General features: G+C 38.6%; 1 protein-coding gene across 1 annotated transcript in view; it reads left to right on the plus strand.

Annotated features, from left to right (window-relative positions):
- The window catches only part of LOC306894881 (protein shisa-9), a gene marked incomplete at both ends in the record, with an annotated part of 50,751 nt that extends 41,244 nt beyond the window's left edge, over positions 1-9,507 (plus strand). Inside the window, 2 exons of the mRNA XM_079457718.1 lie at positions 3,920-4,030; positions 9,029-9,507. Of these exons, the coding sequence (XP_079313844.1) occupies positions 3,920-4,030; positions 9,029-9,507 (590 nt within the window). The remainder of the gene's footprint in view (positions 1-3,919; positions 4,031-9,028) is intronic.
- Between the last annotated feature and the right edge of the window lie 5,770 nt (positions 9,508-15,277).

Raw genomic sequence — 15,277 nt, forward strand, 5'->3', positions numbered from 1 at the left:
AGTTTTCATCCAAGTTTAGTGTAGTTTTCATCCCAGTTTAGTGTAGATTTCATCCAAGTTTAGTGTAGTTTTCGTCCCAGTTTAGTGTAGATTTCGTCCAAGTTTAGTGTAGTTTTCATCCAAGTTTAGTGTAGTTTTCGTCCCAGTTTAGTGTAGATTTCGTCCAAGTTTAGTGTAGTTTTCGTCCCAGTTTAGTGTAGATTTCATCCCAGTTTAGTGTAGATTTCATCCAAGTTTAGTGTAGATTTCATCCAAGTTTCATCAGATCACTTATAAAATGAATAGCTTAAAGCTACAAATTTAGATGTTCATTGTGTCCATAGCACAAAGGATGAGTGAAATGGCACTTAAAGTGATGGTTCACCCAAAAACGAATATTCTTTCATCTTTTACTTGTCATTCAAACTTGTATGATTCACTTATGGGTACCGGCAATGTTTGGTACAAAACTTTCTTCAAAATATCTTCTTTTGTTTTAGAAAGAAAGTGATCTAGGTTTACATGACAAGAGGGTGTGTAAATGATGACAGAACTTTCATTTTAAGATGAACTATCACTTAAATGTTAAAGACATTCTGTTGTGAAAATTAAGTTTTAAACGTTATTATATGTTTATGTTTATAATATGCCTTAAGACAAACCGTGTGATTTGAACCAACTGCTGTGTATTTTCTCCATAAAACTGTAGTTTCCCAAAGGCTGTTTGAAACTGACCTGGTTTGTGATGTCATAAACCTGCAACCAATCACATCTCATTTGACACGGCGGATCAGCAGATCCAGCCATAAATATGGAAGGATGGTGCATATATTAGGCTCTGAAATGATCAGCTTTCATATTCATCTGCATATACTTCATGAAGCTGGGGTGAAGAGTTTACATTTAAGCAATTTTAAGACTTAAAATTTTTCAAATATGCATGTCTGATGGTCAATGATTAGAGTAAGATTATCAACCACATAATATCCATATACATATTATACATACGCCATATGCTAGATCTGCTAATGAAGTTAAGGACATGTTCTGCTTCATTAAGTGTTGTTGAAGACTTCATAAGGGAATGATAACATCATAGACTACACTCAGTGATGTATATGTGCCATCTTTGCTTCTTCTTTTGCTTGTATGCTGTAGGGTCTGTCTGTTTGAGATCTAAAAATATTGGAATATGAGACACATAAAAGCTAGGCAACCCTGTTCCTTATAAACTTTTTATCAAACTTTTAGTGGCATTTAGCACCTGGCGGGTGTTAACTTTTGGATCCTGTATGTGTGTGTGTGTTTGTGTGCGAGTACATTCACACAACCCATCACTGTCACTGCTTGTTATTTATCTCATTATATCAAATCCAGTTTGAGTCAATTGTAACTGTGTGTGTTTCGAGAAAGCATTTCACCAGAAAGCAATAAAATGACTTCGTGTAGCCATTTTTAACTTTTCCGTTTGGCAGACAATATTTCTTTTGCATATTACGCTGTTTTCTGTTTTCCTTCTCTCTTATTCTCTCAACCTTATTGTAAAACGCACTTCAAAGCCTTAAAGGGCTGGGCAGTAATATTTAAAAGGCTAAATGAATATGGATGCTGATTGCTCTTTCTTCCTGAGCAGCCCGATGCATTATTAATGAGGTGCAGTGCGTTTTCTGTGGCGAGCTGCGTGCATTTGTTTGAATTAAACCCTGAGGGACAGCCAACGCTCAGAGAACAGAAATCTCAGATGGAGAACAACCACGGAGGATATCAAACAACTTTCCCACCGCACACGTTGTTCTTCAACGATGAAACTCTCAACACAAAAGTTTTGTGAAGTCTGCCTCAAAGAGTCGAATCGAGCCTCCTGTGGATGGTCTAAAGGCAGTGTGTTCATAGAGATATCTGTAGAGATTTGACTTGAATTAAAATAAAGAGGTTTAGTCTGTAACGCCCATTATCCTATACTTGACCCTGCAAAAGATGCCAAGGAACATGTAAATAAACCAGCCAGATCATCTAAAGAAATCATGATCTACAAAACACCCAACAATTCCTTTCTTCCAGGTTGACCCGATTTCTAGTACACATAGTGTCCTATGAGGAGGAGAGAGTACATTGCAATTGTTCAATGGTTAATATGCAGCTGCTTTGAGTGCAGTTTCGAGCCAATAACATTTCACTGTGGGTGGAGCTACCTAATCCAAAATGGCTGCAAATATATTTCGGTGGTTTGTTTTATTATTTCGGTGGTTTGCTCTCTCTCTCTCTCTCTCTCTCTCACAAGATAAAAAAACAGTAAACCTGATGAATTGAGAGAAAAGGAAGAAAGCAAGCGTAAAAAAATAAGTGAGAGAAAAGGAAGAAAGAAAAAAAAGCAGTCATCACACCTTTAATTATTTTGAGTCTGACACCTCTATTCTAGAACAAACCTCCAGAGAGAAACGCTCGATCTGTGCCCGAACCATTAGAGAATTTATATTCTGTGTGTCTAAAGAAGCATGACCCAAGAATCCTTCGAATTCAAGCCAATATCCTGAGTGAACAAGATCATATTTAAAGTCATTATTTTGTTTGTCATCACCATAGTCGTTCGTGTCCATTTATATTTCGCTACTGTACCTTTAAGACATCTTAAAGTAAATAACCTCTGATATGATTTACTAACCTCAGCCTTCTGGTGTGTTTTACAATATTCATCACATTATTGAAGCTGGCCAAGTTGTTAAACGCAGGTGGATAATATGTAAATGAATATGCGAACGTAAATCTGGACAGCAGGTAAAAGTCTCTCTTTGGTAACATTCGAAAACCAATAAAATAGCAAGTTGTCCTTTTTATATGATATAATCTTGTCATTTATTTGTATTTGTATTCTGCATGTGAGTGTTAATAATGTGTGTGATAATTTGTGAGCTCTTTTAAAGTCCCTGTGAACCGGAAGTTGGGGTAATTTTTACTTCCGTGTTTTGAGGCATTTCCGAGTGAAATGGAATTTCGAATTAGAAAAATAGTGGGCGTGGCTTTCGTCTTTCTCTGCAAGTTGATTTGATGTATAAAAACAGATGGTTAGTCATTACAGGACGGAAGTGCATTTTCAGAAAATTATGGGGGCACACGATTTTTAAAAAGAGAATAACCCACATTGATAAACTATTTACAATTAACGCTGCAATATTTCATTTCTCTGGGACTTTAATATACATATGCACTTACATATACATTACAGTAAGTGTATACACACATAAACACAGAGTGATCTGACAGAATCAGGTCACAGAATGACCTCGCACCCCAGCCCCTGGGGAGGACACGGGATGTGTGTCCTAAATACCATGACCTTTAGTGACCTCTACACAACATATAGACAGCAGCATTCAGCATGTTTCCTGCAATCTAGTCTGGATCTATAAACTGCACACATGCACATATTAAACACATTAAGCTTTGACACGCAACCCATTCCTCATAGTTTGTGCAGACCTAATCCCCTTTGAAGCAATCTGATTTACAATTTTGAGTGGTGCGTGATGAAACTGTAAAAAACACACATTTACATAATTCCCATGATTCTCAATGGTGATATTTGTTTAAGAATAAAACATTTTTTTAAGGTTTCATGAGATTAACCCCATTATAATAGAGAAGAAATATTTGAGACAAAATTTATACTTGAAATTGAACCATAATAACAATCTTGAACAAATAAAATGTTCTTCTTTGCAACCATGCATACTACAACCTTCACTACCCTTAACCTGATTGATTCAATTAAATTGGCAGAGTTTTTTTCTCTATGATAATCTCACACTCATCAGTCTCTTAATGTGCTGACTTTCCATTTACTAACGTACCCCTCCTCCCTTTGCTCCCCTTCTCTCTCCATCTCTCCTCGGCTCCTTCCCATCCCTCTCCGCTCCCCCTTCTGCTTTCTCTCATCCTTCAGAGCACAATCACCTGAATAACGCCGCGCTTCCTCATCTGAGTCCCGCAATGGCCCTCTCCCAGCCCCACAACAACCTGGGCTTCAACAAATATTCCTCTATCAAGGCAATGGGTAAGATACACGAGCAGCTGTCTCATCTTGTTACTTTAAACATGGCACATGTATCAAGGTCACTTTACCCACAACTGATTAACATTGCAAATGATTCTGAGTGTTAGTGCATCTGAGCTCTTAGGATGCTGGGAAAAACCTCACCATCTATTATTAGATTGATGATAATCACATACACAAATATTACCTCTCAGATCAAGAGGAAAATAACCCTGACATGTTATTAAAACCACAGGGTGATCCAAAGAGCGTGTACACACACAAACGAGCCAATGAACACAAACACATACACTGTGAAGCATGACCCCATCAATCATAAAATAAGTGCTCAATGGGGAGTGAGGGACGATGGGAAGTCGGTTATGTGTGTTGTAAACATTGCAATGAAAGACAACACGCCACGTGCTATAGGGACATGAGGGTGAAAACACAAAAACGATAATAATTTTACAATCATGGGTAGCAGACTGAATCACACACATGAACACCCACAATTTTAATAACTTGTTTGGAGAAAGAAGAAATAAACTAAATTTACTTTAAACCCCGTGAACACACAGCAAGCACTCGTGCCACATGGGTTTCTTTCTTTTTCCATAGACATAATGATTTTTATACACTGTATATCGTATCCGCTATACTTCATCAATTAACCGTCACAGAAACCTTTTGTTGTTGTTTGCATTTTTATATTTTCAAAAAAACAATGTGACTTTTGTTCGTACATTATATGGATACAAAACCATTGAGACGTTTCTCAAAATATCTGCAGATCGGAAAGAGTCATATTCAGGTTTTAGACAAAATGAGGGTGAATAAATCGCATACAACATTTTGGATAAACTATCGCTTCAAGGTAATATTCTTAAAAAAGCTAATTACACAAAGTAGCTTACTACATATATGTAACCGTGTTACTCGCCCTGCTCTGAGCGGGCCTCGAACCAACGTCGGTCCGGCATGGGAGATGGGCACTCCGGAGGGGGCTTAAGACCACTGTCACTAGAGCACATCCATTGGTGGGAGTATGAGGTTTACTCGCACAGCTCTCTCTCGCTGGCCTTACAAAAAGCAGTTTGAAAACAACCATCACAATACAAACAAAGGTATCGTTTATTTACCACTGTCCCTGCGATTTGCTACTTTCCAATAGAGCTCTCCGGTCTTAATTTTACTGTAAAACTTTCTGTTTTAACAATGTATGCAGAAAAATGTATATTAGGGTCGGTGATCCACTCAACATAGCAGTAGAGCTCATTTAACACTCTGAGAGTTAACTGTTTTTATAAATATACATCGTTCGGTCTGTCCTTCGCATAAATAAGCTACATTTCTGAAATTGACCTTCAGTTCTCAGAAAAGCCTATGACAAATTCTGGTCTTTTCAGCTGACTGCAAATAATGGCATACAAAAACTAATGACATTAAGAGAATCAAATGTTATATTCAGGATTACTGTTTAATAATTGACAACGCATGTCGAGAGAGCGGTTTCTTAAAGACCCCGCCACAAGGATCGTGTTGATAAGGACACATTTACAATTCAATGCGTTCCAGACTACACACAAGCACACACACGCTGGATGTCAGAGGGGTGTTGTGTTTGCGTCAGAATACTGGTCACTTGGCACAGTAGGCTGGCATACACGACCAGCATTGGCACGACAAGGGCAACGTTCATACCACACACCCACACCATGCTTTCAAATAATTGCTGTTTAAGTGGTCGAATTATCGCTTTAAAAAAAGAAATAAGAACAAACAGCCAGTGGAATAGAGTCTTTTGTTAGATATTGTTGAATTTGGAAAGCTCACTGAATGGAGAAGTAAAAAGAATAAATGCTAAGAAAGATGATGAAAGAAAGTTGTATGTACACTGTGCATTAAGTGTATCCAAACCTTAAGCATTTGACGAAAGTTAGATAGGAAAATGAAAAATAAAAAAAATGTAGTCGAAATGGACAGAGGGCTTGTTGGAACATTTGCCGTCTGTTCGTTAGTTTGATGCATATGTTCACCCTCTGAGCACTTCCTGTGTGTGACATCATCAGCCTGTAATGTCACAGTCTCTCCTGTTGTAGATGCTTGATTCTCCCCGAGGTGCTAACACGCGCACGGACACAAACCAGACAGGTTTTTTCTATGATGTCCTTTTTTCTTTCCTCTGCACAGCACACAAACCTTCAGCATTTTGGTAAGACATTATTCATAAGGTTTATGCATCCGTTTTCCTCATAGGCTCTTTTAGCTGGTCTCAACAACGTCGGTAAATTCACAGTAAACTACCCCGTGGGGACATTTGGTCAGCAGGTAAAAATGACATGAATTTTTATATATTTAAGTATACTGTATATATAAACTATTCCTGAATTCTTACAATCGTTGTAATTGTCATTTGTTTTCTGAATGATGACAAATGACGTCACCACACTATGGATAAATAACTTTAGTTTACTTCCCTAAAATGTGCCCTCAAGTCAGCGGTTGATATTTGAACAATTTTTGTGGAAATTTGTAAAATGTCCTTACAAGTATTAAAACCTGTAGCCCACTATTGCCAAATGTGTGTGTGTGAAGCTGTGCAGCGTTGTGAGTGAATGTGGCGAATCTGTTCTTCCAGTCTCTCTCATTATCAGTGTAATAAGCTCTTAGCGTTCTTCTTTTTAAACACGCTCCCTAAATTATTCATATCCGCTTGACAGACGCTCCCTACTGCCTACCTCTTCATTGGACTTTTCAAGTCTGTAGAATTTTGAGGATTTCGCTCGCTTTTGGCTCTTCTTTTCTACCTCAAGTTTAAACCACAACATATTAAAAGAAGAAATGAACGTGCTACTAATTGATGCACTGAAACCAAAATACAGTTTAAGCTATGAATATGAGCTCATTTGCATGTCTTACCGTATTAGTAAATAACAGCTTGATTTAATACCACAGGAACAAATTAGCGTCCTCATTTGGGTGATTTTTTATCATTTGTCTACACAAAGATTGCGTCCTGTCTCTCAACATTGGTAGACTTGTTTTTGCCCTTAGCTTGTTAAAACGTTTAGGTTCATTTTGAACTGACTGTAGTGCAACATTTTCAAACAACAACAATGAATTTCTGAACAAGGCCAGAGGGGCTTTATGTACATTTTTTATTTAAATGTGGTAAAGTAGTTGAAAATGTTAGATATTTTAGTGTTGAGCATACAAGAGGACTCGGGTTGAAATCCGGACTTATAAGAAACGAAATAAAATTGCAAGTACAACAGTTACGTTAGTAAATGTTTGTAATGATGGGCACCTGCTACGGTACACCATTTAGAGCACATGTACACACACATACAGTACATTGAAGATGTCTACAATTGTTTGCCTCACATGTTAGCCGTGACTCAAAAGCGAGATTGAATGCTATAGATGGAAAACAAGAAAAAGGAGGCGAAAATGACAAAAAATCAAGGTTGTTTATGTCTCAGAGCAGTGAACCAAGCGGTCTGTCTTCAGCCGGCAGCGCTCGGTGAAGAAGGGCTAATTCGATGAGACAGGCTAACTCTCATCTCTCATCTGTCTACTGTTGCTGACACTTCATCCTGCTACGAAACAATATAACCAAAGCAAACCTATACTGATCCTAACTCTAACCACAAATCTGCCAATCAACCCTTGATAAATCATTTTATTGTGGTAAAAGTATAACAATTATTTGGTAAAGATTCAATGTTCAACGTTCATACTGTGCTTCAGCAATGTCAATACTCAAAGCATAATAATATTTAATCGCTAATACACTGTTGCACCATTTTTGATTTCAACTATGTTGCTGTATCTACTGTATCCATATATTCTATTTTTGCCCTATCTTTCAAACACAGTCTGACCTTAGGATATATACCAATCATATTTATTTCATCATGGCTGTGATGGCTCTGACAAAAGCTCAAGAGAACGTGTGTGACGTAAGAAGGCCTGGAGCAGGTTCATGTCACACTTGATGACCTGATGCTCCAGGTGTTTTAAGGATTAGATTCTCTTAATACTACATATAGAACATATAGCCAGACACACTAAGTTTGTGCACTTTGTAGGGAACATTAAATCTGGATTGAGCAACAATGCTATGCAAATCTAATGTACAGCATAATTGTTCATTTTGGGCAATTTTCCAGTTGATGCTGAAGATCAGATAAAAAACACACAGCATGCTGTCCATGTATGCAAAACACTTAACCCTGGTGTTATGCAAAAGGTTTTTTTCAACTTCAGTAATTTATGTTTATTTAAGATAAACATGTTTCTCCCCACCCATACATTATCACCTATGTTTCTTTTTACCATTTTTTCCAAAAAAAAACCTAATGCACATTTTTGCACATGAATGTAACAGAAGTAAATGTTACACATGTTACACAAATGTTAAAATATGTTGCTAATAATTGGTATGAAGTAAACAAGTATTTTTACACACATTTTTATGGCTATATTTACTTAAAACAGAAGTATGCTGTAGGTCCAATAGACCCCGAAAATAAGCTTAGTAATGCTGCGGTCACAAGACTTTGAGCGTGTAAAAATGGTGTTGTGAAAATGGGCGGGAGCGATTCCTCCATCTTTACGTTTCGTACCGCAAGGTCACACTGTGACGTTTTGATCTTCTATTGGTCTCATGCTCTCACAGGACGCAAATTTACAGGTCAGAGTTCACTAAACTTGAACATTGCTACCCAATCCAAAATATCTTCGGAGGGGCTTACATTTCCGCTCTGACGCATTCGCATGTGTATGAAAAGAAGTCAATGGAAGGAAAAGACAAGTGTGACCGCGGTTTAATACAAACATGAATACCACATAAGGTTTAGCTAAGATTTTTTTCAAATATCCTTTGACAAATACGACAGATGACTTTTTTTACAGATGTAATTTACTATGAGCCCTGGTTCATATCTCATCCTAATTACAAAGATATGTTGTATTTTATTCTCAATGTCTTTAACAAATTTTTGTGTCTTTCAGAAACAACAGTAAGGGATTACTATCCCAAAGGCTACCCAATGATGGAATACACCCATCGGCAGACTTCGCCCGCTACCTTCCAACCCATCGCTTTCCACCTCAAAGACAAGCCCTTCCTCCCACGTCAAGACATCCATACACCTCTGGCCATTACCATCACTTCTGCTCAAGTCCCCAAGCCCAAGATCTCCAAGACCAACACTCATCCACTCACCTCCAGCTCGGCCTTCAAAGCCTGGGACCCCAACAAGAGCCACCTCCAACACCAGGTTCCTCTGATGGCTCAACAGCAACCTCCACTGTCCCAGCCTAACAGTAGGCGTCAGGCATTCTCCACCAAGCGGCAGTTCAGCATCGAGACTCTTCCAGAATTGTTCAACCAACCTTTGGGGTATGGACACACACCTGGGGTGTCTCCACATCTCTATCCTAAACAAAAGGGACTGCCAACAAACAGCAAAACGGAGGTCACGGTGTGAGGTGGAAACCTGAAATGGAAGAGAGCATGATTGTGATTAGACGTTGCAACCAGATGTTAGAGCTTCAGTTGTTTTTTCAATTATAATTCCTTGTATTTGTATTCATAATTATCGTACCGAAACACCAAGGTCAAAGGAGAAACATATTGCATGGTCCTGAGTCTTGATAAACCTACCATCCCAAATGCTCTGGCCTGTTGTTCCAGACGAGGCTATCAGCTTCCTTCGGTCACCACCTGCCACACGAAGAGATTTTATTCTGGCAATTCAAGACGGGGGAAAGCTTTAGAAAGACAACTATGGAGAAACAAAGGTGATCTGAGAGAAAGGTTAAGGTATTTTGGCTGCTTCTATTTCAAATCCTGGTACGAGACACACCACAAGGTCAATGAGGGTGTCTCTGCTCCTGACGGACTTACTGCCATCAGAGATGAGGTACCACAGCAACAGAGGAGAGCATGTCTAGCTGAAAGAGTCTCATGACTAATGTAACAGGTAGCACTGCCTAAACCACTTTGTTCACTTGGCGCATGTGTATCCTCTACAATATCTCTGAAACAACTCCCTCTCATTTCTCAGAATGTAAATAGCTTTCCTTTTGGTAAAAAGTTGTTTTTGAATTTATTTTTCAAGTGCTGGTACAAGTACGTCTAGCATGCATCAGCAATACCTACTGTATATCCTACCGTAGCATCATAATCGAAAAACAAGTGCTAAATCTGGTGATGGGTATCAAAATCTCTCAAAGGTTTAGGTGTCTTGGAGTGTGCTCTAGAGCCTGGGAAAACGGTAGCAATACAACCCCTGTCTGTCTTCCCCGCCTGGGGCTGAATGACTGATAGAACTCACTTTTCTCTCCGCTGCTCCAAGCTGCTCCCAGCGGGCATCTGGCCGCCACACTGCCACAGAACAACAGGGGGCGCTGTAATTGATGATGGCACCAAAACAGATCCACAAATATATTCTCGAAACTGCCTGTAGACCCAAATTCTATGACTTTCTTCAATCAGCAACGGATCTGAATGGAGGTTGGTTTTGCTGAAAGACCTAGAGTTGAAAATGTAGCGCATTTATGCAAACCTATTTTTTGTTTGTTTGACGACAACCCCTGTCCTTTAAATGATACTAGAACATCTGTTTACAGAGCAAACATCTGCACCCAAAAATTAGCAAGTGCTCCATGTTTGAACAACCCTCAGTGAGCAGCACAAGAGATTTTACGGTCGATGACATCTAATGTATGAGCCTCCGAGGGGCTATTAAAGAGTGTGAAATGTTCAAGGATAGAGTTTAACACCACTGCTGCTTAGAGCCAAACGCAACCGTAGTGTTGCGATTAAGAGGGGCAGAGAAGGATTATTGAACTGGGAAGAACGAGGCAACGGTACAAAGCCTTCCTCTGTCTGAACACTGGATTGCATTACAGTCATCTCTCAGCAAATGGGCCGGTAATGAACTATGAAAGGAGAGGATAAAGAAAGAAACACATGTGGTTGCTCCCTTACTCATTCTACCTTCATTTTGGAGATCATTTTCTCTTCTGGACTTGCTCCAGGGAAAGACGCTCCAAAAATATGATGCGGTTACAGCATGTTCCAGGATAGCTATTTTCAACTGTTTTATTGTTGTGGGGTTGTACCGACACGTTCTCATGGGCCAACTTGCAGACAAACTATCATGAGCTACAAGGATGACTGTTCTGGCTTCATTGTGTTGTTGGGTTCAGGGGCAAATGCTGGAGGACAAATACGACTTTCACCTTTCCTTGCACAGAGATGCTAGCTGATACCAACTACAAACGGCTACACCTGTCTGAACTGAAGCCATACTGCTGTATGTAGAATCACAAAGACCGTCCTAGAGGAATGCTTGGAAACCCGGAGCAGATTTCCCTCTGAACAAGGATTAGGAAGACAGGTCTATGACTGCTTCACCAAATTTGGAACACGAAAAGTAATTTGGCACAAACACTATTTCTGACATCATCTCAATGAGGTGTTGGATTGTTAAATATTTAATTCAGTGTTTAAAGGCGAAGGGCCGAAGTCAAATGAGTACATGCACATCCTTTACTTTCAAAGAAACACAAGGTGTAAATATCAAACGTATGCTTCTAAATTCCTCCAGAGTGGTTATTTTAAACCACACGAATAAGCTGAATGACTGTTTCCAATTTCTTTGTAAAATGAAACTGTCCTACCTGCGATATGAATGCAACTAGGTAGCATTTTATCTTTAGCAATACATGACGTACTTTTTACTTTTTATGTACAATTTGCAATGTCGTATTTTTGTACCGTAAGCGTCAATGGAACATCAAGCCTGCTGCAGTCGACAACCATTTGATAGAGACGAAGTGCTTCCAACAGAGTTCTCAGACCTTCTTTACTAACGTTAAAAGATGTCTTGCCATATTTGAAGCTTGCGCTATAGAGCATATGCTTTATTTAATCGTTTTTAAAAGATGTATTGTAACCAATGCTTGAATGACATGTTAGTTACCGGTCCAGAGACATGTAATATTGTAAAATAGAAGAATCACGTTTGTTCCCATTCGTCTGGTGGTACGTTTGACCGTTCTGTTCTCATGCACTGTCCTAAGGCTGTTGATTTCGTCCGTGTATGATTTGGTTCAATTCTACTTTCAAGGGCTTTTAAAAGTGGTTGTCCCTTTTGTAATTCTAAACATGGAAACTATATGTATATCAATACTCACACCTATATGTGAAAGCACTGCAGGTTGATCCCAAGAAATGATAAAGTTACGTCATCAATAGAGGGAGAGAGAGAGTTAGGAAGACTAATCGGGCTGGCTCGGTAACCAGGGCCAGTTTTCTTCTACACTGGCATTGAGAAACACCATCTGCTGTGGCTCATTGACATGTTTACCCATTATATAATGGAGTCCTGTCTATTTATACATCAGGGTTAACAGAAGAAATAAGCAAAAAGTTGACTAAATCTAAACATTGTACACAAATTCTATGTGTAAAATGTGAATATAAAAGAACATGATATGGCCTTTCACAAACAATTTAATTTTCCCAAAAGCTTTTCAAGGTGAAGCGTTAAGGGCCATTCACACTGACAGACACCAGCAGTGATAAAATGATCAACATTTACTTTTTATGACAGATCTGAGGCGACATGAGACTACAGAGGATTGAGTGTTTTCATACAGAATTTAATGTTTCGTAACCTACCGTTCAAAAGTTTAGGGTCACTTGCAATATTTATTTTCCGAAACTTATAAGAATAACGAACTCATCACAAACATATTCACATCGATCCAACAAACTCTGAAAACACACACATTCTAAATTCTCATTAGAATAAAGCAAATGTTACCATGGGAATTATGTTGTAAAAGTCCAAGATAAATCAAACCTGTCATATATTAGCATCTTCAAAGTGGACACCCTTGACATAGAATTTATCAAAATGCTCCTTGTGGTCCCAGTGATGCTTGTTTATTGTATTGAAGAATTTCACGTTTATTTAAGCTCTTATCTAAATACATTTTGTTTTGTTTTGAAAGGAATGTATATGTTGGCACAATTATCCATTTCTCAACATAAATGATTATAACAGTTCAGACATATGCCCACAGATCAAAAGGTTTAATGTTATGAAAAAAGTTCAGTCATGTGACCTTAAACGTCTGAAAGGTAGTGTATGTGTGCTTTTTTATATTCACACGCAGCCCTATACTGCATGTCCTAAAGCATTACTGTATGTGTTTCAAAATTCATTGAGGTGCAAGAAATGTCTTAACTTAAATAACTATAGTGCCACTTGTAGATAATAATCTATTTAACAAGCAAACATGCAACGGGTGGAGTTTCAACTCTATGGAGGCCTGCTTTTGATTCTCCATTACAGTTAGTACACAGCCTTAGAGGGCAGCTGCCTACAAACAGACGGCATGACTCACCTTTCATCGTTGCTTTCCAATTGTTTTTTAAATAGACACAAATGTACACACAGGCCCTTTAGAAACCTTTAGTGCAACTGTCGATGATCAAACCATAACTACAACTTACAGTTCAGATGGCTTCCCTGATTATAACAGCATGTGTTTGGTTGTCGCGACGCTCACCGGCAGTACAGACGCCGTGTTGCAGTTGCATCTTCGTTGGTTCCTCTCGTCTCTCTCTCTGCCAGGAGGGTAGGAGGTGGAAGTCTTTGCTGTCAGTGATATCTAAGTTAGTATGGGTCTCCCGAGGATGGAGAAGGAGAGAGAAACCGAGGATAATATGGTACATGATGATGAAGAACTCTGGGTTGGAGGGAAGAGAGAGCAGAAATCTGTCATCCTCTCCTTCAGCCTCCATTTCCAGATCATTTGGCCAAATCACTTCTCAGGTCTGGTTGCACTTTGGGGTAACATTGAATTATTCAGAAAAATCTCATTTACAGGATGGTGCAAGAGAGACATGAGAGACTGGGAGTTTCAAAAGCGAACAGACATGTTTGACTGAAGTGCACCTTTTTGGAAATAATCACAAATGTACAAAGTTTTTACAAGACATTTGTTGACTGTTCAAATGGTTATATGTGTCTGGGGGGCGAAGTTTAGGAATAGTTTTAGCCTGAAGTGATAATTGTTATTTACTCGCCCTCATGTCGTTCCGGACCATGACTTTCTTTCTTCTGAGGAATACAAAAGCAGCAAAAAGTACAAAGAAAGATATAAAAGTCCTGATTTCCTAAGTGATATATATATATATATATATATATATATATTGTGCTCAAACACAATCTCCAAACTTTACTTACAAGACGTGAAAACCACTGGCGTCCTAAGTTCTTTCCAACGTTTCCATTTCTGTTCCATTTAAAGAAAGAAAGAAAGAAAGAAAGAAAGAAAGAAAGTCATGCGAAATTGGGACAACTGGAGAGAAAATGGTGGCTTATTTGGGTTAACTATTCTTTTCAAAACTGGCTAATACAGTTCAGTTAAAAAGCCACAAAAAATGGTTATAATAGTTTCTGTAGGTTGGCATGAAAGCAATCTTACTGAATACTTTTTATTATAAGCAATGTTATTATACTGAACATATGGTGAAATGTGATGTTTATGATGATGAAAGTGATGGCAATAGTAACCATGCCAACAGAACAGCAAAGAAGATGTCAATCATTTCTATGACACTGGCAGTTTATGTACGTTAACATAGACACGGTCAAACTGAATTAATGGCTTTTCAAGCATCTCTTTAATACAGAAACGTTGTTAAGTGTTCTTTGTATAAACTTGTTTTAAAAATAAAGAGCAAAGTGAAACTTCATTGAACTGTATCGGATTATTAATACTGACAAATGCCACACAAGGGTCTGCAAGTTATATCTGACTGTTATTTCCAGAAACATTCATCTCGCTTATTACTAGTCTCACAGCGAGATGTTTGGAGAACGCCAGTCGACAGCAATCGGCCATTTTAACCAGCTCTTGTTATTTTAGTGATGTGCAGAAATGGGACGGAGAGTGGGCAGACATTGAGTTTAGCAGCTTGTGAAATAAAATGTTTGAAACGGCAAAATCGTCCATCACAGCTGAATATTGTACTTGGGAACAAATAAGAAGGAACAAAAGCCTCTGCATTTTCTAGGCTACTAGGTTCATGAATATTAATCGGGTTCTGTGATCCTACCAAGGTTACCTGACAATATCAACTGAATTTCTATTCATGAGCTATTACCATATGACGTCACAGGATTGGTTTTACACACACAAATCTGGAGTATGCTGAAGTATGACCTCATCAGA

This window comes from Barbatula barbatula (assembly GCF_947034865.1).
Source record: "Barbatula barbatula genome assembly, chromosome: 5".
NCBI classification, from domain to species: domain Eukaryota; kingdom Metazoa; phylum Chordata; class Actinopteri; order Cypriniformes; family Nemacheilidae; genus Barbatula; species Barbatula barbatula.